Here is a 27,325-nt window from a genome sequence, read left to right as displayed (position 1 = left end):
GGAAATCCACGATTTCCCCACATAATGAATACTGTGTGCAGGTCTGGTCATTGCCTCTCATAAAGGTACATGGCAAAGTAAAGTGCTGTGAGGGATGACAAGGAGTGATTAGAGGGAATTGGCTTCTGTATGAAGGGAATAAATAGACGAAGTCTTCAGTCTGGAACAAAGGTGATGGGGTAGAGTAGAAATTTGTGGAATCACAAAGAATTTGAGAGAGTGAAGGGGACACGATTACTTTTACTTCTCAGTATGCAAAAACCAGGTGCAGCCTGTGAAATTTGGAAAGCAAGCTTAAAATGAACAAAAGGAAGTGTGTAATCACATGCTGTGTGATTAAATTTTGAAATTAATTTCCAGAGGACTCTATAGGGACCACAATATCTGTGGGTTCAAAAATGTACTAGAGCAGTTTCTGTAGGATGGAGCCAGCACTGGTTGGAAAAATTATTTTCTAATTCTGAAAAAGTCTAACCACTGATGTACAGGAATGGGGAGTGTGTATCAGGAGAAGGATCCCATTACTTGAGTCCTGTTCTTTAATTTCTTGCCTGACTTTTACTGGCCACTCTTGTAGTCAGGGACCTAGACTACAGAGGTCTGAGTCCCAACCAAATACAACATTCCTATATCGCTGCAACAAAGTGGGCTAAATCTCAACGTCGACTAAATCTTCGGTCCTTTTTTCGTGTGTTATAACTACCAGTGAAGCTGCATTCTTGAATTGTAGCAGCTAAACCCATAGATGGTGATCCTCCATCTGGAAGTGGAGGAGATGGCGTCTGTCTGTGCTTGACCTTCTGCTTGGAGACCACAAGTCTGCAGGCTGGACCACCTTAGAGGGGTTAGCTGAGGTACCCAATAGTGGGACTTTGTACCTCTGGCCAGCCCCGCGTAGCGCTACACACCAGGACACAAAGGCAAACAGCATTTGGGGAGCTGCCATTCCTGTGTGGTGGCACAGGGAGAGAAAGACCAGTTTGTTTGGTGATGTGGATTTTGTTAGCAGCCAGTCGCGCTTGGCTGCTCAGTCTCTCCGTGGCTTCAAATGCAATTAATCAGGGCCCGAAAGGGTAATTATCAGCTCACATTCCTAATTCAGATTCCTGTGCCTGTTACTGTTTTTTCTTTAATTTAGCAATAAAGTTGGGGTTATTTTCATGTTTTTATGCTGCTGGCCCAGCGATCCTTATTAAAAATAAAAAATAACAAAACATTAGTTTCCAGTCCACCTTTTTTTCTTCTCCCTGGGAAATGAAAAGGCTGTATTAACTGTGAAAGGGAAACTAAGGCGTGCATAGTCCTAGGGTCCTGCTGTCACCTTGGCTGAAAGCACTTTTCCTTTCATGGGGCAAGTAATTCCTTAGAGCATTAATCCCTGAAAGAGGCTTGTTATTCTGCAGTGGGTGAAGCTGTTGACATCTGACAGTGCGGTTTCCTCCTTTGATCAGACATAGGTACCTTGCTGAACCCAGGGGAGGTACCTTGCTGAACCCAGGGGAAGGTGGCCCTGGAAAGCTGGGGATGATCAGCATCCTCCACCCTGAGTTCCAGGGCAGCAGTTCTGCCCTCAGGCGTGCTCTCACACCCTTAACGCTGCATTTACTTGCATGTGGAGGAACCAAACCAAGAGGAATGTTTCAGGGAGATTGTCCTCAGCTGTCTTCTGGCATCATCAGGCACTGCTGGTGCCAAGTTGCATGTGAGCATAGTTTGGCTGAAGTGGTCTGAGCTGGAAATGGCTGAAGGGCTCACACACTGAGGAGCCAGGTGTGAAGGAGGCTGATTATCTGATAAGTAATTATAAAATAATTTCCGTGTTCCTGTGCATCAGCTGAGCCATGGTAACTGCTGATGTGAGTGCTTTTAGTTGTGCAGTTGAGGTGGAGCAATCTGAGCAGCCTTGCTGTCCCCAGGAGGCTGAGTGACTGGACATTGGCTCATGGTGTAGGCTGGATGCGCCCATGGTTCGTTGTGTCCACTGCCTGCCAAAGGAGTGGGTTAGCCGAGCATCCAGGAGCTGGGCAGGGGCAACAGGAGTGGCTTCATGGTCAAGAGTTAAAGAGGAGGTGCTGTTGTTGAGTGGCCTGGCCACAGACCTGACCCAAAGGCTGTTTTGTCAGGCAATGTGGTGTGGTGGGTTGACCTTGGCTGAACGCCAGGTGCCCACCAAGCTGCTTTTGTCACTCCCCTCCTCAGCAGGATAAAGGGAAGAAATTAAGATGGAAAAAAACTTGTGAGTCAAGATAAAGGCAATTTAATAAAGCAAAAGCAAAGGTTGTGCGTGGAAGCAAAGGAAAACAAAAGATGTATTCTCTGCTTCTCATCAGCAGGTGATACCCGGACACTTCCTGGGAAGCAGGGCTTCAGTACGTGGTAGTGGTGGCTCCGGAAGACAAACATCATAAATAACGAATGCCACTGCTTCCTCCTCCTTTCTCTTAGCTCTTATTGATGAGCAGACACCATATGGTATAGAATATCCTTTTGGTCACTTTGGGTCAGCTGTCCTGGCTCTGTCCCCTCCCAAGATCTTTCCCACCCCCAGACTGCTGGTGAGAGGCGGGGGTGATGTTGGAGGGGCAGCCTTGATGCTGTGTGAGCACTGCTCAGTAGGCGCCAAAACACTGGTGCGTTACCACCGCCTTTCTAGCTACCAATAGAAAGCACAGCACTATCAGAGCTGCCATAGGGAAAATAAACTCCATCTCAGCCAGACCAAGTACATGTGGGCAGATTGTACATCCCAGCTTGGTTATTGCACTGCAAGGTCAGAGGAGGCAGGGGAAGCGGTGCAGGTCTGTCTTCAGAATCAGCGCAGGGAAGTGCCAACGTGACTGTACCAGTCAGACCCTCAGCGTGTGCTGGAAATAAAAGTGCCCTGCTCTCTTCTCCTGTTAACACACAGGAATCTGGCATCCCTGGCTTAAAGCACGTGCTCCTGAGCCTTTGAGATCAACAGTAGCTTTATCAGGGATCAGAGCAGGCAGAGAGGAAATCCCCAAAAATGTCATAATGACACAGAAAGGTAAGACATGCTAAAAAGTCGTGGAACCAGGGAATGATGCCTGTGACTTGAGATGGTGTCTTGCTCTGCAGATGAGCTTCCTGACTCAGAGGCTGGCCAGTTTTGGTCTGATTGTTGTTCAACAGTTTACTTCTGTGCCAGTTGTTGTCTACTGAAAATTCAGCTTAAAACTAGTCAGAGATTTCACTTAGAGGACTGCAGGATAGTACTTCCATTTGGAAAAAAGAGAACAGTGCTCTGTTTTGCAAAGCACAGGGGATTTTGTTTCTGAATACTGCTCTCTGAAACCCCAGCTGGTGAGTTCCAGCCTCTGACAAGCACAGACACCTAGGTATGTTTACCGGCAAGTTGTTTGTTTGTTTAATTTCTGTGTTAATTGGTGCCTTCCAAATACCACAACTGCTCTGAGGAGCACTGTCGGTGCCAATCTGACTGCTGAATTTTATCTCCTGTAGTGTAGGACATGTATACCTGGCAGCAGCTAACTTCGTGTCTTCCACAGGAGAGAATTTTGCCTCATTTGTGGCAGAAATTGAGGATTTGTTTATGATTAGAATAAATGTTTGAACAGAAAGATTTTCTGGCCCCAGATGCCAAGGTAGGTGTATTTTCATTCTGCATGCCATCACCAGAGGGATCTAGGGACTGGCTTTTTTTGCTTTCATTAGCGTGTGCTCATTTTGTGACCTTGCGAAGCCACCTTTGCATCCCTACCCCTCAATTTCTACCTGCAATGTTCCTGTAAGAGTATATGCCATAGCACTGTGTTATTGCATGTTCTGCCTCTTAGTAATAATAACTTTGATCTGCATGGTGTGAATGCAAATATTATTTTATTCACTGCTCCGGTTCTCAACCAGCTTAAGGGTGGAGTCTCCTAAGCAGTGTTGTTGCCAGTCATACCAAAGGATGTGGCTAGGTTTTCCAGTGTAGTTTGGCAAGGATGTGGTGCACATCCATCTGCCTCCAGTGACCTTGCTGCAAGGTCTTCGACCCTCATGGATGTAGCTCAAAGGCTGCCTGTTGGTAAGGCTGGTGCTGGCCCAGTGTCTGTGAGGTAGTGTCTTGGGCTTAGTGTCACACCAGTGTGTGCATTCGTGACAAGTCTCACAAGAGCTTGTGAGACAGTACAAATGTTTTAATAGGCTTAATTTGTGGCAGCTCCTGCTTTAAAAGATTGAAGTGTGACCATATGGTCTTTCCCTGAGAGTCGATACCACCGAGTGTCAGCAGAAAGACTTCTATTGACTTGAGCAGACCCCAGTGAGCAAGGTGGTACTTCGTGTATTTTTGGAAAGAACAGAGGAAGAGTTTAGTTAGCATAGCTACAGGGGCATGGTCTTGCCCTTCTGGAAGAGCACTTTTCATGGTTAAGGTGGCACAAAGGCATTTGAGAGGCTCTTGCCTTTCCCACTCTGGGGGCAGGAGCTGGAGTAGCTCAGATGATAGAAACATGTTCACCACCAAGTGTGTAATACAAACAGGGGCTGCTGGTTCCCAAACTTGTTGGACCAAAGTATAGCGATCCATATCATTCCCACAATGGCTAGGGAGTGAAAGTTACTCTTGAACACAGCTCTGCAGGCTGTCTATGGACCACTAGTGATTTGGAGTTTACAGGTTAGGAGGTACTAACTACCTAGGTGGAAGCAGGACACTGGCATCAGCTGGTAACAGGAAGAAAACCAAGTGTTTCAGTAATGAGAAGTAGTAGTTGACATTTCTGTGATTGGTTTGGTGTAGGGTGTAGATAGTTTGATTGTTACTTAAGCCCTGATGTTTCCGCATGTTGGATGACTTGGTCCTGGAAATTTGGAAACAGATCTTTTTGGAGGATGTTCAACAAAATGCAGGATGCAGTGGGTGTGTAAGTGTTCAGATTCTTACCTTAGGGGAGGAGTATGCATAGGCTTTGGATCTGCATAGGCTTTCCTGTTTTTCTGTGTCATTTGCTTCCAGCGTAGCCAGGACTGTGTGTAAAGAGAGGGACGCTCCTGCATCCTCTGTGTGAGGAAGCTGTACTGTTTCCTAAGGCAGTTTTTCTCAGATGTTTTGAAATTGTGACCTTCTTTTGGCTCCTTGTTTCTGGGACTCAGAATTTATCATCAGGTTGGTTTCTCCGAGTGAGGGTGTGCCAATTGCCAGTGTTGCTGGCTGCAGGTATGAATACCATTCTCCCTCTCCCCTCGGACGAACTGACTGCTTTCAGCAATTAAAAGCAGTTGGCTGTTTGCAGGCTAATGTAGCACTTGCAACCAGTAATTAGAAAGGAGTTCACTTTCCCCCTTGGTGAAGCTGAGCCATGTAGTTGGAGGAGGCACTGGTTTCACTGCAGAAATTTAAAACTTTAGTCACTGCATCAACACTCCCAACATTTTGCAACTACTCACAGACTGGGAAGTTCTGTTTCAAGGGATATGGGCACTTGTGCTCACACTGAGATCCTCTTGCATGGGGTAGGTGCTTTACTTTGCTGTACTCTGGTGGTAAACTTGGTTTACGCAAAGTGATGGATCTCTTCAAGTTTGCTGGTACATACAGACCAATACACAGAGAGCCGCCCCACAGTAAGAAAATTGAAAGGATAATTTTGTAGCATTTTCACGTGCCCTTTCCAGACCAAACACTGCATAATTTGCCTGCACCATGATTCCTGCCTTGCTTTGGAGAGGTGGGAGTTTTGCAGCTGTGACAGCTGAGGAGGAGATTACAGGAGCAATGGGTTGTTTGGGTGGTAGCAGCAGGACACAGAGCAACATGAAGTAGCTCTTGCCTTCTGCAAAACACTGTACAAACAGTAACAGAGCTGTTAGCTTGAGATTTGCACCCCATAGTCCCCATCTGTCACTCCTGAATTTCAACATCAGTGCTCATGGCATTTCTCCTTCTTCAGGCTGTGCCTGGTGCTTGAATTCCCAAAGTCTGTCCTAGCAAAGCTGTTCTAGAGCTCTTGTCCCTGGAGGTTAGTAGCCACCCCTACAGATGGTGAAAAGCAGCCAGGTTCCGAGTTAGGAGCTCTTTGCTGCTGGGGAATCCAGCTTCACCTCTTGCCTGTCTTTGTTTTCCCCTTGTAACTATTCACATAAGGGCATATTCTGCTTATCAGTTTTAATGGAGGAAGATTTGTCTTCCTGGTGATTTTCTTTTGTACAAGCTGTGTTATTTCCCATGCTTTATTGCTTCTCAGTGATTTTCTTTAACACTGCAACTTATGCACATTAACAACAGGATCCAAGTGCAGGACACCCTCCCCACCATCCCCCATATCTCTGGGCAATGTTGTTATTGCTTGAGTTGGCTTTCCTGGCTGCCCCATCTGTCTCCATCACCATTTGTCAGCTTTCATAGTAATTCCTGCTGATTAGCAAAGGCCTTTATCAACTGAGGCTCTTTGGCAGCCAAGTTCAGGCAGCAGTTCTGACTCTGTCACGAGTTTCTACTTATTAAAAAAGTCCTTCCCCCTCCCACCGGTGGAAACACTATGAATCATTTCCCTCCCCTTTGTCAGGAGCAAATGCCATCAGTGTTAGGACCCTGGCACTGGTTTTCTGACTCCAGGAAATCATGGGTGAAACAATCCATGGAAACTGGAATCCCCATGTAAAAAGAAGACATTATTTTGTAAGGAACACGCCTCTCTTTTGGCCACTGTCAGATTGCCATCTGGTTGACAATCACACTTACTTCCATGAGAAACATAAAATTCTTCTGTCCCATAGTGTTGTGCTGTTGAATTACCTATTTTACATTGCAAGGTGGCAGTGAATATTTGAATGCTTCGTTTGGGAGTTACATTGTGTGACAGGTGCTTGAGAGTTTTGAGCAGGACCCTGAGGTGGATGTCACGGATAAAATGGGTTGAGGGCTATTTGTGTCATAGCTGATTGCATGTATGTGCTTCTTCAGCATATTATTTATAAAAATAATAACAGCTATGTGTACAAGTAGAAGCCTTCATAAAAATACCTGAGCAGCAAAATGGTTTTAGTTACACTGGAGGAAGCTGCTTGACCCTGTAACTGTGAGGGCTAAATTCTTTACTCTTTTTTTACCGATGCAACCCCAATCTTAACTGCAAAAAGGGTCTGACCTCATCTCATAAGCAGACTGTCTCTGAGAAGTTGATCTGAAGTTGAACACCTTGGCAATATATATACAGACCTGGTACCTCCCAGGTTCTCGGGTAAACAGAGGAGAGAACCAACAGCACAGTAACAAGAACATGAAGAGCCAGGAGCAGGAGCTCTTCCCTGCTCCTGGGGGACAGCTGACTGACAGCCTCTCCAGCTGGAGCTTCTGTAGTTGGAGGCAGCACAAGTCTCTTTTAAACATAAATCAGATGAGACATCACAGTATTTTTAATGCACTCATTAGTCTTCAGGCTGTCTGCTGTTGAATATTTATCATATGGCTTGCTTCACTTACTGCCCTCTGAAGTGTGGTGACGGCGCTTGAAGTAGAAGATTAAACGTGGGTATGCATTTGTCCATCGTCCCTCTGACAGTGGGTTTGGGCTCTTCCTAACCTCTGACAGATAGGCTTTGCGTGAAACACCTTGGTGTCCTTAGACCAGTCTGTCACCCAAATGTCCCTTGAAAGGAGACTCAAGATCAGCAATCGGAGAGTAAAAGCAAGAGGTGGATCTGTTCTGTGGTGGATTTGGAAAGGAGCTAACCAGGAATTTCCCTGCCTCCCTGTCGCCCTGCCGCAGCTCCCACTCACTGCCTGGCCCCAAAGAGCAGCAAAGCTGGCAGCTTGGGGCTGAGCCGCTGGCACCGTGGTGGGAAGATGACAAAAACATCTCAAGGTCTCGAGGCCTAGATATGCAGCACCTCTCCTTAGCAGTGAAAGGTGTGATTAGGAGCTTTGGTTTAGAGGCCGTCTTAGAGCTTACGAATCACCAGTCTAAGGCCATAGCTGCTGTGACAGCTGGCATCTGCTGTGATCGTAGGGGCATATGTCCCCCTCCCTTGAAGAGGATAGACTGGATTGTCCTGCTAGGCATCCCCTCAGGGACTTCTCGTGCCTCTCTGCCTGGTGCTGTCCTGCCTTCAGACTGTGCTTCACAGTGTCACCAAGCCCACCAGGAGCTGGTCTTCTTCCCGGCACAAACCACACCATTGACCATTAAAAAACATTAGGCTGTGGACCCTTCTGGTGTGTTCAGCAGAGACCTGTAGGCTAATGGAGGGACAAGAGTGTTGGGATGCTTTTAAACCTGTTTGTTCTCGGAGTCCGTGGTGCTTGTTAAAACCTATGCTACTGTAAAGTATGAAGGTACACAGGAATAAGGTGATATTTAGAGGATACCTTTAAGCTTGCAGAATCAGCAGCTGCCAGATGGACAGTCTCCTGCATAGCTTTATTCTTCCCACTTTGTGCACCCACTGTATATACAGGAGGAAACTGAGGTCCTGTGAGAGAAGAGGTGTGTGGTCGTGGAATTAAAGACTACATCTATATGTATACAGAGAGATGAAGGGATGACTTAAGATGTCCCCTACAATGCTAAACCTGATACTTTGCCTCTTATCCACATTAATTTCCTAGGAATAATATTTTCTTTAAAGCAAAAAGGATAAAAATAAATATTGTTATCCTGCATTAGCAGCAGGGCTGGAGCCCTGTGTCTTTCCCACGTCTCTCTTTCCCAGTGCTGCAGTCCTTGGAGCCCTTCCTAACATGTGCCAGATCTCCCCTGGCCTGGTCCGAGCCTGGTGCATTGGTGAAAGAAATGTTTGAATGAGGCAGCTCCATCCCACGTAGCCTATAGCTTCCCATCCGAGTCTGAGACAGACTTCCCGTTCACTTCCTAGCTGGGCTGCAGCTTGGTTAAAAGCCGCTCGTCTTCCTGTAAAATGGGTATAGTGCCTGCGGAGGCTTTAAAGAGCTGCAGTAAAATGCAGGAGAGAGGAAGCAGCCCACTGTATGTACTTGCATAGAAGTAGGTCCCTTCCTTAGGGATGTGGAAACTACCCAGAGGAAAAGCCACGCGGCACACAAACCGCTACTCCACCCTCACGAGGAAATTGCCTGGGCTGTTCTGCATTTACCAGCCACCCTGGGACTTCCCTGCTTCACATCAGTAGTGGGTGAAATGCTCCTTGCCACTGCCTTCCTAAGGGCTCTTCGCTGGTGCTGACGTGCCCCAATGGCTCGGCTGTCTGCCTGCTCTTCGGTTTTTTATGGCCACCCCAAGTACCTACCTCATTTGTAGAGCTTTCCATTAACAGGATCTGTGTCCAGTGCACCCGCTTGGAGAGTGTAAAGGGTGTACAGCATGGCTGTCCTGGGTTACCTTCCTTCCCAGCCCCACGGGACCTCCCCTGCTTTCGGAGGAAGGCTAGTAGAAAAAGGGGATGGCGAAAGCAGTAGTAACTCCTGCTGGATCTGCAGTGGTTTCTGCTGGCTGGTCATGATGGCCTTGGCTGAGCCTCTTTCAGCACAGTCTGTCTGAAAAGGGGAGAAGCTGGGCATTTGGGAAGTTACCCCTCCTTAGAGTTGCTCCAGTACCCCTGGCAATGAGACTTCTCTGCCTGAAGACCTTCAGGATTTTTGAGGGGGTTCCTCCTTGCTGCCCACCAGAACTGGATGCGCTCACAGTGTGTCCTTGGTTTTCTTCCTGCTTTTCTCTTTGTTGTCTGCTACTCCATGGGGCTCTAAACTACTCAGCCTTTTCCAGATCTCAGTTTTGAGTGCCATACTGGGCTAAGCAGCTACAGATCTTCCACACAGCCCTTATCGAGCCTTTTCCAGCTTTCAGTAGCAGAAAAGCAATCTTCCTTTTTCTGAAGGGATAAAAATGAAAGCACCTTCTGGGCTTTGCTTCATCCTAATGCCCCAGTTATCCTGATATTTTCCCCTTCCATTTAAGGACTGAATTAAGACTCATCATGTCCTGGGGTCTCTTTTGTACTCTGAGTTTAATATAGCATTCTTTATTATTATTTTTAGGAAAGCTGAATTGCATTTACGGGAGATCTTTAATGTGTCAAAGTCTTTGGTTCCTTTATGTTTTTATATGGTCACTGGTTTGACTTTCAACTCACAGATTAAACAGAAAACAGGAAAGCCAGAAAGTGAGAATGTTTCCAAAACATTGCTTTCTCTTTGCAGTATATTTGTAAAAGTTACAAAGAAGTACCAAGATCTCCCACACCAGCATTTCTGGAGTACTGAGAAAGGAACTAGTTTTTTCTCTACAGCTACCCCCACACTCCTTCCCCCACGAAAAAGCGGCTTACTGCAGTGATGCAGTACAAGTACAGTGTGGTCCTGGAGGCTGTCAGAAATAATAAGAAATGTTTTGGAAGTGGAGGTAGTCATACCCATTTGCCAGACAGAGAAGTGGGAAAGCAGCGATGCTTTGCTGTGCCCAAAGAGGGTTGGTGCAGGCAGGCGGGAGTGCCATTTCCCTTCTCCAGAAGCTTCTGACTAAATTGCTCAAGCTCAGGTGAACATTTCAGACACCTATTGAAGATTTTCCCTGTGCTCGGTGACCATGTGGCAGCACATCCTACAGGGATGGCTCAGCACCAGCTTTGCAAAGAGATAACCACAGGGAACCCAGAGAGGTAAATTTATGGCACTAGGAAATGCTGTTACCTCACAGGACAAACTGTTCTGCTGCCAGAATTGGGGATGGAGATAGACCACTTTCTCCTGCCTGAAACAAAAGGCTTTAACACCTTTCAGATTAGCAGCTACGGAGGAAAAGGCAACCAAAAGGGGCAGAGTCTGGGAGGGTTTAGATCCTCTGCTACTGGGCTGTTAAAGGCTGTCATTTCATTAACCTCTCGGCTTGTGTAATCATGACAAAATCAAAGCCACACATCCAGATTTTTCATCTGATTTCATTTCCTAGTCCATTTTCTTATCCCATGGATGAGTATCTTATTTGCCTGTTGGCAGAAGAATTTTGGAGCAGGGAGTGGTATATATGCCAGTGGGTTTTTTACGTAGACATTTCATGGACTAAATAATGCTGGCAGATACTGTTTTCTTCCACCACAAGCAGAACGTGTAATTTATTCTTGTCTCATTACATTAAAAGAAATACAGCACAAAAGAAATAGGGAAGAAAATGACCAAAAAAGGATATGAAGATATAATCCCTTCTAGCCAAAAAAAATACCAATTCTATGACATCCTTGTGTGTGGGGAAACTCAGCTCCTAGATTATTTTGATAAACTTTGTTACAATCAGTTTCACACAAAACCCAGCCGTTTATTTAATCTTAACTGCCTGCAGAAATGTCATCCAGTAGGGACACTGAGGAGGTTATTTTTTTTTTACCTTAAAAAAAAAGAGAGTTTGTTTATTTTTCTTTTATTATTTGGTTTTACTCTGTAGATTTATAAGGGCTCTGTCACCAACAGCATTGTATTTGCTTGTGAGCTGGCTGTGCGGTTTGTCTGCCTGCAAGGGCAGGAGCACTTGCAGTGGGGGGCAGCTGAGTAGGCAGGTGTGGGGCAGAGATGGGGTCCACAACCCACCTCAGTGATGCTCCCGGTGCTGCCTGCATGGATGTGTCAAAGTGGCCCCAGAGTCGAAGGGAGTCATAACACAGTGTCAGTCCCTTCTAGGATAATGCCATCACTAAAAGGGAACAAAAACTATGTGTTATCTACAGGATGAAATCAGAAAAAACTGCCTCTGCCCCATGAGCCTTTCATGGCTCACAGAAGCAGGACTTCGGCAGCTGTGGCTGAGGTTTCACACCTGCTGCTGTGCCGGTGGTCGTCGTTGGCCGTGCACTGCGTCTCCTGTGCAAACTTAGGACCAGCAGCATCCAGCTGCAGGAGGTGCCATGCACGCTCCTGTAATAGATACTGTCCTGCATCCCTCCGCTGCCTGCCCCGCAGGCATGTTTCTGTGCAGTTTGCTCCGAGGGCAGCTGCTGATCTGCTCAAACCTCCTCTGAGTGTGCTGTCCTGTCTGTCTCGTAGCAATGAGGGGCTGCAGTCACACAAGGCTGCTGCTGTGAGAACCTCTCCAGTACCGGGACTCCCACCAGCACTGCCACCAGCCATGGTTGGAGCCAGGGATGGCTGCTGATCTTTCTGCTGGGTGCTGTTGCGCTGTCCCCCATGGCAGGTGATGCCCCTAACCCTCCTCTTTCATCTGTTCCCTCCTCAGGCAAGATCCTGTTCCGGAGGAGCCATGTCCGAGACGTAGCTGTGAAGAGGCTGAAGCCCATCGATGAGTACTGCAGGGTAAGACCTCTGGGGGGGCGCCTGGCAGCCCTGCGGCGGGGGGGCTCACAGCCACCGCCAGCACTGGGCTTCCCCTGACGGATACTAGTAAAAGCTTTATCTGTGTTGTCTCTGTTATAAAGAAGGATGGTCCTTCCCAAACACCACCGAGACTAACAGGACAGGTGAAAAGAGGCTGCTCTTTGCTCCCAGGCTCCTCGCAGCATTTTCCCCTGCAGACTGTGCACTGGGTCGGTGCCTCACGTACTCAGTAAAGGCTGTAAGACTCAGCTGCCCTAAATGTGGATTTTATTTCTGCATTGCCCTTGATGAATGCAGGAGTTGAGCCTGCAGAGGCACAACTAAGATGGCGTTTTCGTCCATTCCCTGCCTGTCTGTCCCCCAGTGCCGCATGAGGGACAGTGCCGGATGGTGCAGCACGGGGGGTGGACGGGTGGCTTCCAGGAGTGCTTCTCCTGATGAGTGAAAGCCTGGAAATTTATTGCAGGACAGAAATGCACGACTCTGTTGAGAAGAAAGTTAAGTCACCTAATCTTTCCTTTCTAGCTTAGAGTTTATGATTTGATGATAATTAATCCTCTGACAGTAAATTAAAAGTCATTTCTAAGCAAGGCGGATACCCAGTTTATGTAGAGGTATAGAGCACGTCAGCACATAATTTAAACCCCAGACTTCCTTTCTTATTTCCCGTGGCATTTTCTTTCCGTTTTTAGAAAGCCAGAGAAGCAGGTGGAGGGGAAAAAATACATTCCCAAGAACTTCTCCAGTCAGACATTTGCTCATCCAAAATTGGGAGCAGATCGCCAAAGTGCCTGAGGCGTGCTGGGGGGTGCAGTGAAACCCATGCCATCTGCACCCCCTGGGCGAGGAAGCTGTGATTAAAGTCTTATCTCATGAGATCAGGCTTTCTTGTGCGACAATTAATACACTGTCTTCCTGCCGGCAGCCAAACGGCTCCCTTTAAAATACGTAGGGTCCCACTGCGTCCCCAGCCGCCCTCCTTAGACAGGAACTGCCGGCAACAGGAGCGGTGAGGGCTCGTGTCAGGGTTCACCCAGCAGATGCGCGGTGGAGAAAGCAGTGACTTATGCCGAGGGGCAGCTGCCTCTCTGGGACCCCATTGTCTGCACCCCAGACAGACCTGACCTGACCCCCCAGGCCCGCCGGGCGGGCGAGGGATGTGTTGTGGCGTCATGTTCGTTGACACGGCAGCACTGTCACTGCCACCCTCCTCCTCGCTTCCTTTGTTCTGTCCTGGGGAAGTCTGGCTTAGTCCATAGAATCACAGTATCACAGAATGCTTTCGCTCTGGTTCAGATGATATGGGGGCAGATCTGCTGCTGCTGCCCAGCTCAGAGACATGGCTGGATGCTTCCTCAAAGCCAAGCTGTTTATGTAACCTATTTTTTGATAGGTGCTGCTTTTATAAGCATAGATCCAGCCATGCTGGGTTAGCCCAGTTTCCCCCAGCCTAGTGTTTCTCGTCCCCAGCAGCAGCCACAGTGGTGCCCAGCACCGACTATGACAGACCTGTAGTGACTTCTTCAGAACACTATCCTAGCTTCCAGTGGTCTCTGACTCCCAAGTTTCTTGTGCCTGATGCAATGTCTCTTTATTGCATTTGCAGTTTACTGTAATTTGTATTTAATTTGCCTCTGTACTTCACTGTAGAAGATGTTTAAATCTGGATGGCATTGGAGAGCGAGGCTAGGCATTGAAAAGCTTGAGCAGGCATTACATCTCATGTCTCTGAGTGCTTCAAGAGGGCTACGTCCTCCACAGTGTCTTTCTGCTTAGAGTGTCTTTAAGAAGGCCCTGGCTAGCTCGTCCATCCCCCTGGGATGTATCTTGTTGGAGCATTTATAACCCTGGTTGTGCCTGAATAGTCTGGGCTGCAGGTAGGTGGGTGCTTTTGCCAGTGCTGGGAAGTAAAGCAATGCCAATTTTTTTTTTTCCATTGCCTGCATTTGACCCATGCCTGGATATTAGTTTTTGTCTAGTGTAGATGGTAGGGAAGTCCCACTCTTCAGAAACAGTGTAAAGTAGCTATCATGTCCTGCCTGTCATCAGATTCAGTTATGGGCTGTTTTCTTCTCCTTCTGCTACAGCTTCTTCCTAATTACAGAGTGAATGAAGATGGTAGTTGGTCACACCCTCACCTGGCACAGGACATACTCAGTCATTCTTAAATGCCAGGACATACAGTGAGCAACCTGTGTAAATAAAGAGAGGGACCAGAGAGTTGCAACTCATACCTCTCCCAGCCATTCTAAGTCTGCACATTTTCAAAGTTTTTCTTTTGAACATTTATGGCTCATCCAATTTGCATTTATTCAGAAAATGACTGTCCTATGTTATTGCTGTTCCAAACCTTGTCCAGGATATGAAAGTCCACAGGACTGAAAATAATGATGAAAATGAGACACTGAACTTCAAAGGCACAAAGAATTTAGAGAAACAGCTTGTAGAAGGAAAGCTTCTTCATCCAGTGAAATCAGCAGTAGTTCTGTTCCTGACCTTCAGCGGGGACAGGATTTCATTTCTGGTGCTTAGCAGAGGCTTAAAATTCAGGAATGCCTTCTTGCCACCTCCACCACTTACAAGGTTTTTGGGAACATGACCTTCATAACCCTCCTGTAATCTTCTCATCCCAATATGGAGTTAACCAGAAATGACCGAAAGCTGTGAATTGGAAACAGAAAATTAGGTGGTGAGTCTGAACCAGAGTAGCCCCACTTTGCCAGCTTAAACCAGGCACAGAGTCTCTCCCCATTCAGCTGTAACTACAGCGGGAACCCGAGTGACTCACTTAGCTCTGATGCTAACTTCTAGAAAGCTGGAATGAAATGCAATGAACCCCTGCTTCGTGTAAAAAGGGAAAATATGGCAGGTTGGTGTTTTTTGCTAGTAAAATAATAATACACACTACTGTTTCATACTCTGTAGCAGCTACCGGTGCATGTGTGTGACTTCAGAGCAGGATTATGCCTGCCTGTTTGGAAGTGTTAGCTGTTTCTGCATTTCTTCCCTTGTCCAATGGATGTTTTGACTCTTTAGAGAATTATATAGAACTGTAGAGCAAGAGCATAATTTTGGAAAGTTCAGTCCTGTGCAAAGCTTACGTCCCGTGCTAGTCCTAAAATCCGTAGGCAGACAACATGCTTAATTTTGAAAAAATTAGAGAATTATGCTGGAATTATGTGGGTGAAGTTGATGGAGAAAATCTGACATGGGATAATGAAATGAATAAATGAGACAACAGACCTTTTTGTCCACTGGGATTTGTGAGGAAGCAGAGGAGGGAGGCAGGTTCGGATGTAAAGTTTGTGGTAATTTTTTTGCCAGAAGAGGGTTCTGCATCCATTTTGCCTGCCCTGGAATGACAAAGCACAGAGGGGCCCTGGCAAATGAGTGGTGCAAACGTTCGGCCATTTGTTCTTTTGTTTTTGCAGACTGTCTCTGACAGAGCGTGGTGATTTGCGTGGCTGAGAAGCAGGTCTGACTTCTGCTGTTTGGTTGTGTTGTGGCTTCTGCACCAGTGGGCACAGGAAGGCAGAGGCCATCTGAGAGTTTGTGGGGATGCTTGGCAGTAAGGGGAGGTCTGCAAAACGTTCTGTATCAGGGCATGAGCCCTCTGGACCCTACAGCATGGGCCTCCCAACCCCTCACACCTGGGTGGTTCTTCATTGCATTGTCCCAGCTTAGAAATATGCCATCACAGAGGTAACCAGGCCAGTGGTTTTGCTAAGGCCATAAGAAACTTTGAAGTTTCAATGAAAAAAAGAGGAGTGGGACATTCAGAGGAAGATTTCCAGGACTTGTCTCATTTATAAACATGAAAGTGCAAGGTCTGAATGTCCTTACTGGTAACCTGAGTTACCAAACAAGCTGTGTTTTGCCAGTAAATATGTGCTGCCCACTGGAATTGGTATCTCTGGATGATTTCCCTCTTAACTCCCGGCTTGGAATTAGTTTAGTGTGATTTAAGGTCTTCTGGGCTCATTGGACCTGGTTTTCTTAATTTGTTTGGGAGCTTTTGCCAATGTGAAAGAAAGAGCAACTTCATAGCCTTCCCTTGCCAGGGGCTTTTTACTTATTAAGCTTTTGATCTCCCAAACACACCTCTGGTGTGTGCTTGTCCAGTGTGTACCATCCTGTCTTCAAGAAAGACCTCTCCTGTCAGTGGTTCACAAAACCACTGCTGGCTCCTTACACAGCCCTCTGGGAAGGCTCGGGCCAGCAGTCGCAGACTGGCATCTTTGTGTTGGTCATAATCAAGGGAAGCATCTTTGTGCAGGGAAGCTCTTCAGATGTGAAGTCCAATTGTCATAAAGACTTACCTGGATTTGTCACATGCCTTTATGCTGTCCCAGCTGGAGGTGGCTCTATAAGTAGAAGCTTATGGGCTTTTCTATAGTGAGGCTTGGGTGCCCAAATGAAGGTTAGATGAGAAAGTCACATCAGTGCCAGGGAACGTTGCTCATTCTTTAGTAACGTTCACAGTTTGAGAGACCATACTTCAAAAACATGATGATCTCCCTCTTGGTCTCTCAGTTCAAGGTTTAATCCTTGAACCTGTCAAGACAGATGCACATCCATTTCTCTCTCTATCCATTGTACAACTAAACTAGTGTTGACTGAACATGGAATTAATAGTCCTGGTCAAGAATGAAAGAGTTTTAAGTGAAAAACTTTCAAACTTTATCTGTCTTTTTTTTAAATCTACATTTCAGAATCCTGATGCATTTAGACCAGCTGCTGTAAAAAGAGTTAAGTATTTGCAACACGCCTCTCAGCATCTGGAGTAGAGCCTCACTTTCCATTGCCTTATGGTCCTTCCATGCCAGAAGCCCTTCTATGTCCCACTTACTTCCAAAACTCTGCACCCTCTTTCCTCCTTCTGTCAGCCTTCTACTTATTCCGACATCTCTCCACTTCTTCTCCTGAGGCACCAGCATGCACTCTTTGTCCTCCCCTCTGACGGTTAGTGTTTGCCATCCAGCCTCCACACTGCAGTGTTTTTTGAGTTCAAGTTTGGCGTTACTTGCTCTCAGCAAAGCAGAAAGTGTTTTCACGTAGGTGAAACAACTAACTTTTCTGTTCTGAGAAATGAACTATTTTAATTGCACCTTCCCTCTTGCTGGACTCATGACCATTCCCAAACATCTGGCGGCAATGATTAACATTAATGAAAGAGATAAACAATTAAGAACAGGATGCTAAATAGGAAAAGTCAGGGAGTCCTAACGATGCAGTACTGTCAGCTGGCTCTGTGTATTTGCGTGCAGAGCTGGGATTAACCCCATCGAACATTAGGGATCTAAAAGCTATGCACCTGAAGTGCCTCAACAGGCTGCGGGGAGAAACAGTGATTCATTCCATCCAGAGCTAGACATCCGTGGTGGGGCAGACAAAGCACCCCTGAAGGTGCTGGTCTTTCTCTAGCGATTATACAAGTTGATAGACAAGCATGACCAGTCTCCCATTTTAGACGCATGAAGTTCAGTGGGGTGAATATCATTCTGTGAGTATATACACACATGCCTACACACACTGTATATCTCTACATATACACGTCTCCGCGTCTGTTTTTTATAAATCTGTCTGCATAAATGCCACACACGCACTCAATGCTTCGTTACAAGTACCTGCGTGGTTTTATACCCATGTACATGTTTTCATGAAGCCTTTGAGCTGTAATGTAGCCCCATGGAGTTGTTTCCAGTTCATGTAACCTTAAGCAATGAACCCCTGCCTGTGCTTGGTGCTCTGTTCGCTTCGAGTGCCGCGTGTGGCGTGCAGCAGCCTGCCTGCGGATAAGCTGGCACTGTGTGAGTAGCTGGCCGTCCCCCACACCGAGGGCTGCTTGCTCACACCCTGCCTGACGTTACAGCTTTTCAGTAGCCTTTGGAATCATCCACTCTGCAAGACTGTCTGAAACCTGTAACACAGAGAGACAGACATCATTACAGGCTGAAATAACACATAAAACCCTATCTCCTGAGGAGCGTGTGAGGTCAGAGCAGCGCACGTCTGCCTTTGCATGCCGAGCAAGGAAACATGCTCTTACTGATAATATTTGATGGTTGTGCAAGGCTGAATTCTGCTCACTGGCCCTTATTATCTCTCACCTTTCCTGTGCAAATTCCTTGCTGTTTCTGGATGCTTGCTGATTGTAGCTGTGTGCATTTACCTCTGGTTTCCACATTCCAGTAAGAATATCACTTCCTTGTCCTTTCCATCCTTTTACCATCTGGTTTTCCTCTTTTTCTTTACCCTTCTTTCCTTGACCCTGCAGTCTTTCAGGCTGTTGCAGCTCTGCCCTGGAACCGTCTTGCTGGAAATGCCAGAAACTTGCATTTTTCCCCTTGCAGAGTGACAGCAGTGTCCCTCATCTCCTCAATGCACTTTTTGTTCGCTCACTGGAATCATGTTGGACTTGGCTTGCTCCTGGGTGGATGTTGTGTGTTTGCTGAAGAGACGTTTGTTTCTCAAACCAGTATTTCTGGTCCCTGCCACTGTCCAAAATCAATAGACCAACTCTGCGTGGTATTACACCCTCGTTTGCTCTTCCTAACCCTTTCTTAGTGTTTCTTACTGCTTCTTAGGGTTTTGTTCCTTAACAAAAACAAGTAAAAATTGACTGGCTGCAGACTTCACACCCAAGTTCCCCCAAAAACATGCATCGGCAAGTTACCACCGGGTGGATTTCATTCCACCTCTGTGCACAGGGCTGAAAATTGCAGTACTCTGGGAGGTGATTCAGAAGCAGGAGAGCCAGTCCTGCCCCAGGGTGGGAAGGTGGATGCCTGGGTGTGGAAATGGCTTTGGCTGATTTTTATCTGCTGCCTGCAAAAGCCTGGAGTCCTGGAGGTGCTTTTCAGTTATCCTCCTTCAACCTGGCAGGACCACGGTGCTCCTGGAGATTTCCAGGCAGCAGACCACTGCTTCAGGGGGTTTCAGGTTTCCTAAAGCTTCCCTTGATTTAGAAACACAAATCTCCATAGCAGCTTGTTAGGATTTGTGTTCCTCCACCACTGAAAATCCACTCTGTGCTCCAGCTGAGCATTGACAGCTGTGGCCTGGTTTTGGGCAGGGTGAACGCCTGCGACCTCTAGGGAAGTGGTGATTCTTTGAGAAAGCATCTTATGTCCAGGACCCCCTACGATAGCTATGAGTTGGGTATTTGCATTTCTCTAGTAACGATATGTATCATTTGCAGCGCTTGCTCTTGCCCCATTGACTGCACAGGATCAGGCCCTTTGAGATTTCAAAACACACTGTAGATTTTAAATATTTGGGCCTCATAACCTTTCTGTGGATTAGGTAAGTGTTACTGCTTAGCATTGTAAATGGGTAGCTGAAGATACAGCCCTGCTGAATTTGATGGAAAGAGGTTAAGTAACCTGCCCAAACCGAGAAGGGCATTAGTAATAGAGACATCACTAAATCTCAGCCCCATCCACTGTTGGTTAGACAGCCTTGCTTCTCTATGTATGTCTGTCTCCTGCTTGAGATAGAGATGAATAAAACGTGCTTTAATGTTGTCTGTGTCCTGGTTTGCCTGTGGTGGTGAGGCATTTCTTTCTCTTTCAGCGTGCTGAGATTGTTGCTATTCCTGGGCAGTTCTTGACTTCCCAGGGTTAGCCCTGATTTGGCAGCTGGATGCGTGCCTTTGTGCACGCTAGGAATACAGGCAGAGAGCTCACGCCTTTGTTACGCTTTTAGGCATGATTGAGTGGATAGCAGTGGGGGCCAGGGCATCCTTAATTCAAATTAAAGCACTTGAGTTTTCCACCTGTTGTGTTTCACCTTGTGTTAGTGCAGCAGCCAGCAGTACTCTGTGCCCCAGCACTTGGACCCAACAGGCAGTTGCCTGGCTTCTGCATCTGGTGCTGCTTCCTTATTGCAAGGTATCTTTTTCTGTTCTGTAGTGCAGCTCCATGTGACCATCACAGCCTGCTGATAGCAAATGGATTTTCCTTGTGTTTTTATAACGTACCTCCACGAGGGAAAGAAGAGCTGTAGGTGTAGAAGCACTTGGCTTTGGGTTTCAGGCTGCCTTTAAAACAAGACCCCATCAATGTAATACTGGAGACCTGCAGTTCCAGAGCAGTATTTTTTCATTTTTCAGCATTTTTCTTCACACCTCCAAGCAGGAGTGGTCTTGGAACAAATCTGGCCACTTCTAAAGCCTGATTAAAAACAGCCATGAGGGTAACCAACTGCCCTGTTCTGCCTTTGTGCTTTGGCTGGGCCTTCTGGTGTGTCTGACCAAGATCAATCAGATGTCTCATGGCTTAGTATAACCAGTTCAACCTAATGCACCTTCATTTAGCTCTAGTGCTGTTTTTATCCATCTTTCCACATTGTTTGTCCTACTTGCAACTAGCAGAAGAGCCAGACAATCTCATTTTGTCAAACAGGTTTATGGCACCTCTAAGAAGCTTGGTCTATATTTAACCTGTGGCCTATTTTCAATAAAAACTTAGCACAGGAGGAGGTGAGCACCAATCTCTTTTCCTCTCCTGCTGGTCATTTCTGGAGGCAATCTCAGAGTCATGTCACTTACAGTTGCTGTCCCATTTCTGTGGGCTGCAGACAGCTCTTTGGCGTCTTTTGGTACCATCAGGCTCGATTCTGAACAGCAAACTCGTAGTGTGTTTCTGCCTTGTGTGCTTGTCTCCTTGGTTTGAAGTCTCACTTCCCAGTACACTTCAGCATAATGCGGTTGCTTCTCAAAGTGTGCTTAAATACTGCTGAGTGCGACAAGCGCTGCGTACCTGCGCCCTGCGGAGTGCGTGGACATGGTTAGCCAGGAGGTGCTGCGAAGCCTTCTTCATGGAGAAATAGCCTCTCTGCCTGGTTTTTTTTCCAGGCACTTAAACCGTCTTTCTTGTTAATTGTTGTTTGATTTGGTTGGTTGGTCGGTTGGGGTTTTTTTTAGCAAACTCTGCTTTTTCTGTTGACAGTGTTTAACAGAAAACTTTATGGAGCACATTAATCTGTTGTATTAGTGGGTGTTGAGTCTGTTGATTTTCACTACCTGAGTTTGTGTGCATTGACATGAAACCTGTAAGCCCTAACTGCATTGTTTGAGGTACTGTGCAAACACTAGTCACGGAGACTGTCCTGGCTACAGAACACTTATCTACTCAGTGTTACTGTTTTGCACATGTGGACCAAATTCTGTTCTTGTACACATGGCAAAGAATTTACATTGGCTGACTCTAAGAACTGTTGCTTGTCTCATTGCAAGTTCATTGCATCCTACTTGACATTTGGAGTCAAGACATGCTATTTCCTTTCTTCTCAATTAAGTAGCCAGGCGTGATACCTGCTTTTTGTATTCCCTTCCCCCTGTCAGAACTGTTTTACCACCTCTTGCTTGGTAGTTTAGACGTTTGAGGCCTGTTTTGAACCTGACTTTTCTAAATCCTCCTCCCTCCCTGTTTTATTTTGCAGGCCCTGGTTCGGCTTCCTCCTCACATTTCACAGTGCGATGAAGTCTTCAGGTTCTTTGAGGCTCGCCCAGAAGACCTTAACCCTCCAAAAGAGTAAGTGCTGTGATGGATTTCCAGTGCTGCCCAGTTCGTTTTGATTAGCTGGAAGGAAAAGGTCATTTGCTTTTATTACTGCTGTAGGTGTGGAAACGGATTTTGTAGCTTGCAAGCACTGCCTAGAAAATGCCCAGCAGTTACGTACAGCTACATCTGGTGTGTGGAGGACAGGGGAGTTAGGCAGCCCTCAGACACAATTTTCAGCCATCCTCCACCCACCTTTGCAGTGTTTCTTGCTTATGGTTCTAATGAGGGAACCTCCCCTGGCTTGTGGCTTTTAGCTGATAATTATCACCAAAGAGTCATTCAGTTCCCAAAGGCATTGGCTCAGCAGCAGGGGGAAATCCTGCCAGTAAGCACTTGGCTCATAATTACCAGCTGCTTCTTTAAATGTACTCCTGCCCAGAGATACTTAGGCATCTGAAGGGAGAGCAAGATTGTGGTCCAGATCCAAAATTGTCTCTGGAGAGTCTATTCTTTCTAAGCAGGAAGCCAAGAAAAGGCTGGGAAAAAGAGTTCCCACTGAACATGAAACGGAATCATAGCCTTTACCTTGGAGCAGACAGGCTGATTCATGCTGATGCAGTCAGGGTTCACAGGACTGATTTATCCAGGGGAAGCATTGGCAGGAGGGTATTTGCAAGCAACTGTGCTGCCTCACCTGATATTTCCTTTTCTCCTTCATACAGAACAGGATATATTTTATTGTGCTCAGCAATAAGATTTTGACTCAGTCCCATCGTGTTTTGTGCTGCTTTGTTGCACAATTTGAAACTTGATTGCAGGCTGTGTTATCGTAATTTGCTTTCTTCAGTGTTTGCACAGCCTGTTGGGGAAGGGAAAATGGATGTGAAGCTTTTGGGTTTTGGGCACTTCAGCACATGCAAACCTGTAGTTTGCAGAAAGATTTGTATTGGCTTCAGCTGTCTGTTCCCATGCTGGTGTAGAGGAGAGGACATTTGCAGTTTGATTTCCCAAACTTTGTCTCTTGCACGTAAGTGGTTTTATATAAGGGGATTTATTAGCATTTGCACTAAAGAAAACACTGCTAGCATAGCTGAGCGCGAAGTCTTTTTTGTTTTTTGAATGAGAAAAAGAGCAGTTTTTAAATTAAAGGGCTGGAAAGAGGTCTGCTTTTCTTTTTTTCTTCCTTTTTCTAGCCAACCTTGGTTTAGAAAAATGTGTGGGGTGAATAAACAGTTACGTGTTCATTGTTAAGCACGTATTGCAAACCTAGAAACCATTGCAGCAGGATATGCCTACACTCTTGAGACCTGCTGACCATCAGAGTTTCCGTTTAGGATCTGTAAGGAGGTTTGCAAGGTTTGCTTGATCCCACAGCCACCCCTCTGATGCAAGGAGACATCCCCATGTGCCAGGAGAGGAGTGAGGTCCCCCAGGTTATGGGAGAGTTCACCTGGAGGGTCTCAAATGGACCTCAGAAGTCTGCTTTAAATGCTGTTTAACACTCCTGTCTGCTTTCTGTACTGACATGGACCCTGCAGTGTTAGGGCTGAGTAAAACGGAGTCAGGACTGGACCTCCACCAGGCAGGGAACGGGGACCAGGGCTCACCCCTGGGCTGGCACTAGTCATTATGGCTTGCCTTCTCTTTTCCCTCTTACAAGTTGTTGAGGGTCTTTTGCTGAGCTCCCTGTTCGACAGCCTTGCAGCAATTTTCAAGTTATCCATTCACTCCCCCCCCGCTGGAAAAACAAAAAAGACTACATGTTCTCAGCCCAAGCCTTGCATCTTATTCCAACCTAGTAATAAGTGTGATTTATTTCCCTGGAAAATGTAGAGCAATAACCTGATTAAATCTCACTTCACTAATGTCTGCAAGACATTAATCTAGCTGGGTTTAAACAAATCCTACCTCGTCTTCTGTAAGCAAACAGATCTTAGGGAAGGTGTCTAAGGTTTCTGCTGGGAGTGCTTCACAAAAGATGTATTGTTGAAACTGAAGATTAGTCTCTACAAAAAGATGATGTAAAAGCCAACGGAAACATCTTGGTGTTTTTCTTCTGTGAAATGAGGGGGAAGGGAGGAGATCTGGGGTGTACTGGACCACTGTGTAGGGTCCAGGGGAAGGACACCTCCAGGGCGATTCTCGGCCTCAGCAGTCACTGCAGGAAGGAGCACGATCAGCCAGAGAAATCCCCGATTAATTCCTCATTTGACTTGGCTACTCTGCCAAGTCCTTCCAGAAGCCATGAGCCAGTGGTGCCCAAGCCCTGTGCATTCAGTCTTCCCTGGACCTCATGGTCCATCATTCATCTCACTGGGGGTGGTAGGAGTATAGCCTGGGGGCAGCTTCTAGACTACCCTGATTATTTTGTCTATTTCTTCAGCTGCTTCTTTCAGCCCTCAGTGCAGAAGAGGTTTGCATATTGATCTGTCAGTGTAGACGTGGCATTCAGCTGGCTGGGTTAAAGGAGAACAAACATTGCAAAGCCAGGGACTGAGCCACCAAGGGATGGTGGAACGGAGTTGCTTGAGCCACCTTAATGTCTTCTTTCAGTGCACAATGAAATGGTCATTAGTTGCATGATCACCTGCTCTATTTTTCTGCAGTAGCTCAGCCTCATAAGACAAAATCTGATCTAGAGTTTAGTTAACTAACTTTCAAGAGCGTAGCCTTAATCCCATGGCACTTGGGTTGTTGAGCCCAGAGAGTCTATTGAATTATTCCATGTCTGCAGAGCAGTGACTGAGCACATGCTCCCAGGCAAAAAAACCATGGAAGCTTAAACCTCGAGGGAGGAGGCACAAAATGTCTGGTTTATCTTGCAGCTGGGATGCATGGAGAGCTATCCAACCCCTTAATTGCTGAGCCATGGCTTGTGACAACGCATGTGCAGTAATTTGTGTATTACTGCAGTAATTCAGCTGCAGAGCTGTGCCCTTCAATTCTGTTCCTATTGTCCTAAAAGAAACCAACATTTCCCTGTAATCCCTTAGGCACTTTTACAGATGTGTTCCTGGCTTCTTCCTTATGATCCTCATCGGCCCTACCCTTGCCTTCTCGCCGCTTCTATCTCCTGTCCTCTCTGGGTTATGCCATGTTTGGCTTGCAGGCTGCACCCTGCAGGGTCATTTCCTACCGCTGCTGTGCTCTGATTGCCCGTGGCGCTGAGCAGCACGCAATCCAGCTATAACAAAAGCTGGGCTTTCCCAACACTCTTATAATCCAGCCAATTTGTTTTGCTGGATTCGCAGCTTAGGTATTCTGTTTCCTGTTTTGGTGATGGTCCAGGCTTCGGGTCCTGTGACAATAGGCAGAAGGTATTCCTTTCAGCCCCATTAAACCTCTTCTGGGTACAGCAGCTCACAGGCAGATAGCTGGAGAGATGTCTCAAGAAATCACAGCATTTGAACCAGCTGACAGTCCTCGCTGAGCGCTCATGTGCAGTGGAGCTAGCTCCAGGTCAGATAGCTCCCAACAGCAGATTTGCTTCATGCTGCATGGAAGAAACCATAGGAGGACACTGAATCCATCTGTGGGATAGTCTGGGAGCTCTCTCGGACAATTTCACGTGGTGCAAGTGTGGTCTTTGCAAGGGAGCCTGCACATGTTGTGGGCACTGATGTGCAAGGTGGGGTTTGGAGCTCCAGTGCGGGTGTTCCCAGGGCAGCTGCTTCTGCTGCTCTCACTCCATTCCACTGATTAGCTTAGGAGAAAGCAAGCTTTAAACAGTCAAGTCTGGTACAGGAGGAGCAGTTTTTGATGTCTTACATTTGTAATATGTGGAATTTTAGTGTTTGAGCAAATGCATATGTATACAGGCAAATGACTGGGCTTGTGTGTTTTACCATGCCCATGTCAGGATCAGATCCTGCATTGCTATGGGAAAAGGGTGCTGCAAGGTAAGAAGGAAGTGCATTTTTATTTATCCATTATTCTAAGTTAAAACACCATGTTACTGAAAGCCATTCATTTACTGGATACTTCTGTTAATAATTATAATTACTGATAACTAAGCCAGAGGTGGATTAATTTCAGACTTCTACTGGGGATTTAAATTCAAGGCTGAGGTCAGGCCAGGGCTCATAGTCAACAAACAAAATCTCAGAAACCATTTTTTTAATGATTCTTTTTTACTAGAAATAACAGAAATAGCCAAAGAGTAGGATTAATCAATTTGACATTGCATATGGTCCACTGCTTTTAGGGCTTTTTTGCATTAGGTTCAAAGTATCTCAGCCAGACCACTCATGAGTTTTTTCTTTCTGGGTCTGGATCCAGTAAAAGCCAAGGATTCAGTTCTCCAGTACTCTGCCTGCAGAAATGCGTACAGGCTGAAACGAGATTTCTGTTTCAACCATCACTATTAACATTAACAACTGAATTTAAAGCAGTATTCAATAGTTGGAAGTATTTTTCCTGTAAGAATTATAAAGCGATTTTCAAACAACATGCAAATCCAGAAAAACTAGGAAACTTGTTAGGTATATGACATAATACTGTGAGGGTTGATGCAGAAAATGGGGTTATTGCTGAAGGTGCCTTTACTGAAGAACAGATATGCTTTATTGTGGTCTGTAGCCATGAGCTTTACTGATCGTATCTCTATCACATAAATACTGGTGTAACACTCAGATACTCAGATGCCAGGCAACCGCTGTAAAATGGAAGCTGGATTCTCCCTTTCTTCTTCATGTATTAAATTTCTGATAAGGAAACCAGAAAGAAGTTGCCAGGGTAATGCAGCGACCACGTTAAGGAAGCTTGCTTTAGCTTATGCATGTACCAGTGCTAAAGCACAGTTCCCTAATACGCTTTTTTCTATCCATAAGCACAACTGTGTTTACATACAACTATTTCTGTTTCCCAGATGTACTCTGATCTGCCCTGTAATAACAATTCAATTACCTATTTGTAGAGGAGGAAAATTTTTCATCTGTAAAATATCTGTATTTATTCTGATTTGTTTGATATTATGCAAATATTTTCTCTGTATTTCATCCCTTACATTTCTCTTATAATTCATCCGTTTTAGAATTGCATTTCCTAACACGTTTGATAGTTGAGTCTCTGAGCAGATGTGCTGTGAGCAAGACTGTCATTCTTTTTTTGTGGTTGCTCTTTCTTATAGGACTTACAGTACAGATAATTTTCACATCATTTAGGAATGTGGTCAGCACCACTTTGTGACAATCAGTGCTACAGTCTGCACTTGGCAGTGGTATTGCGACTGCTGAATGCACACATTTTATTAGGGAAATTCATTCCACTTGAGAGATGCAGAATGGAAATTAATTTCCCTAAGAAATACAAAATCAAAAAGAGATGGAAGTTTTATTTTTATGGGATTTATCAGCTGGGAAGTAAATTGTAAAACACAGAGCAGCAAAAGCTCTGTATAAAGACGGTGTAGTAGAGCACCTGTGTTTAGTTTCTCAAACATGTCTGTTTTAGGGCTGTATTTACTAGAAATATTTGGCCTCAGCACCTAAATTTGCATGAAGATGTTTTTTCAGCTTCTGAATCGAGGAAGTGCTTACAGTGTGGGGCTGTCATA

The 27,325-nt window shown here is 46.0% G+C and overlaps 1 protein-coding gene across 1 annotated transcript in view; it reads left to right on the top strand.

Moving 5' to 3' along the window:
* The window catches only part of SH3PXD2A (SH3 and PX domains 2A), a 272,067-nt gene that overhangs the window by 99,421 nt on the left and 145,321 nt on the right, over positions 1 to 27,325 (top strand). Inside the window, exons 4-5 of the mRNA XM_080402560.1 lie at positions 12,168 to 12,244; positions 21,710 to 21,801. Of these exons, the coding sequence (XP_080258686.1) occupies positions 12,168 to 12,244; positions 21,710 to 21,801 (169 nt within the window). The remainder of the gene's footprint in view (positions 1 to 12,167; positions 12,245 to 21,709; positions 21,802 to 27,325) is intronic.

Source organism: Falco punctatus, assembly GCF_963210335.1.
Source record: "Falco punctatus genome assembly, chromosome: 9".
Taxonomy (NCBI): domain Eukaryota; kingdom Metazoa; phylum Chordata; class Aves; order Falconiformes; family Falconidae; genus Falco; species Falco punctatus.
The sequence above is the reverse complement of the archived record's forward strand: the minus strand, read 5'-3'. Positions and strand labels throughout refer to the sequence as shown.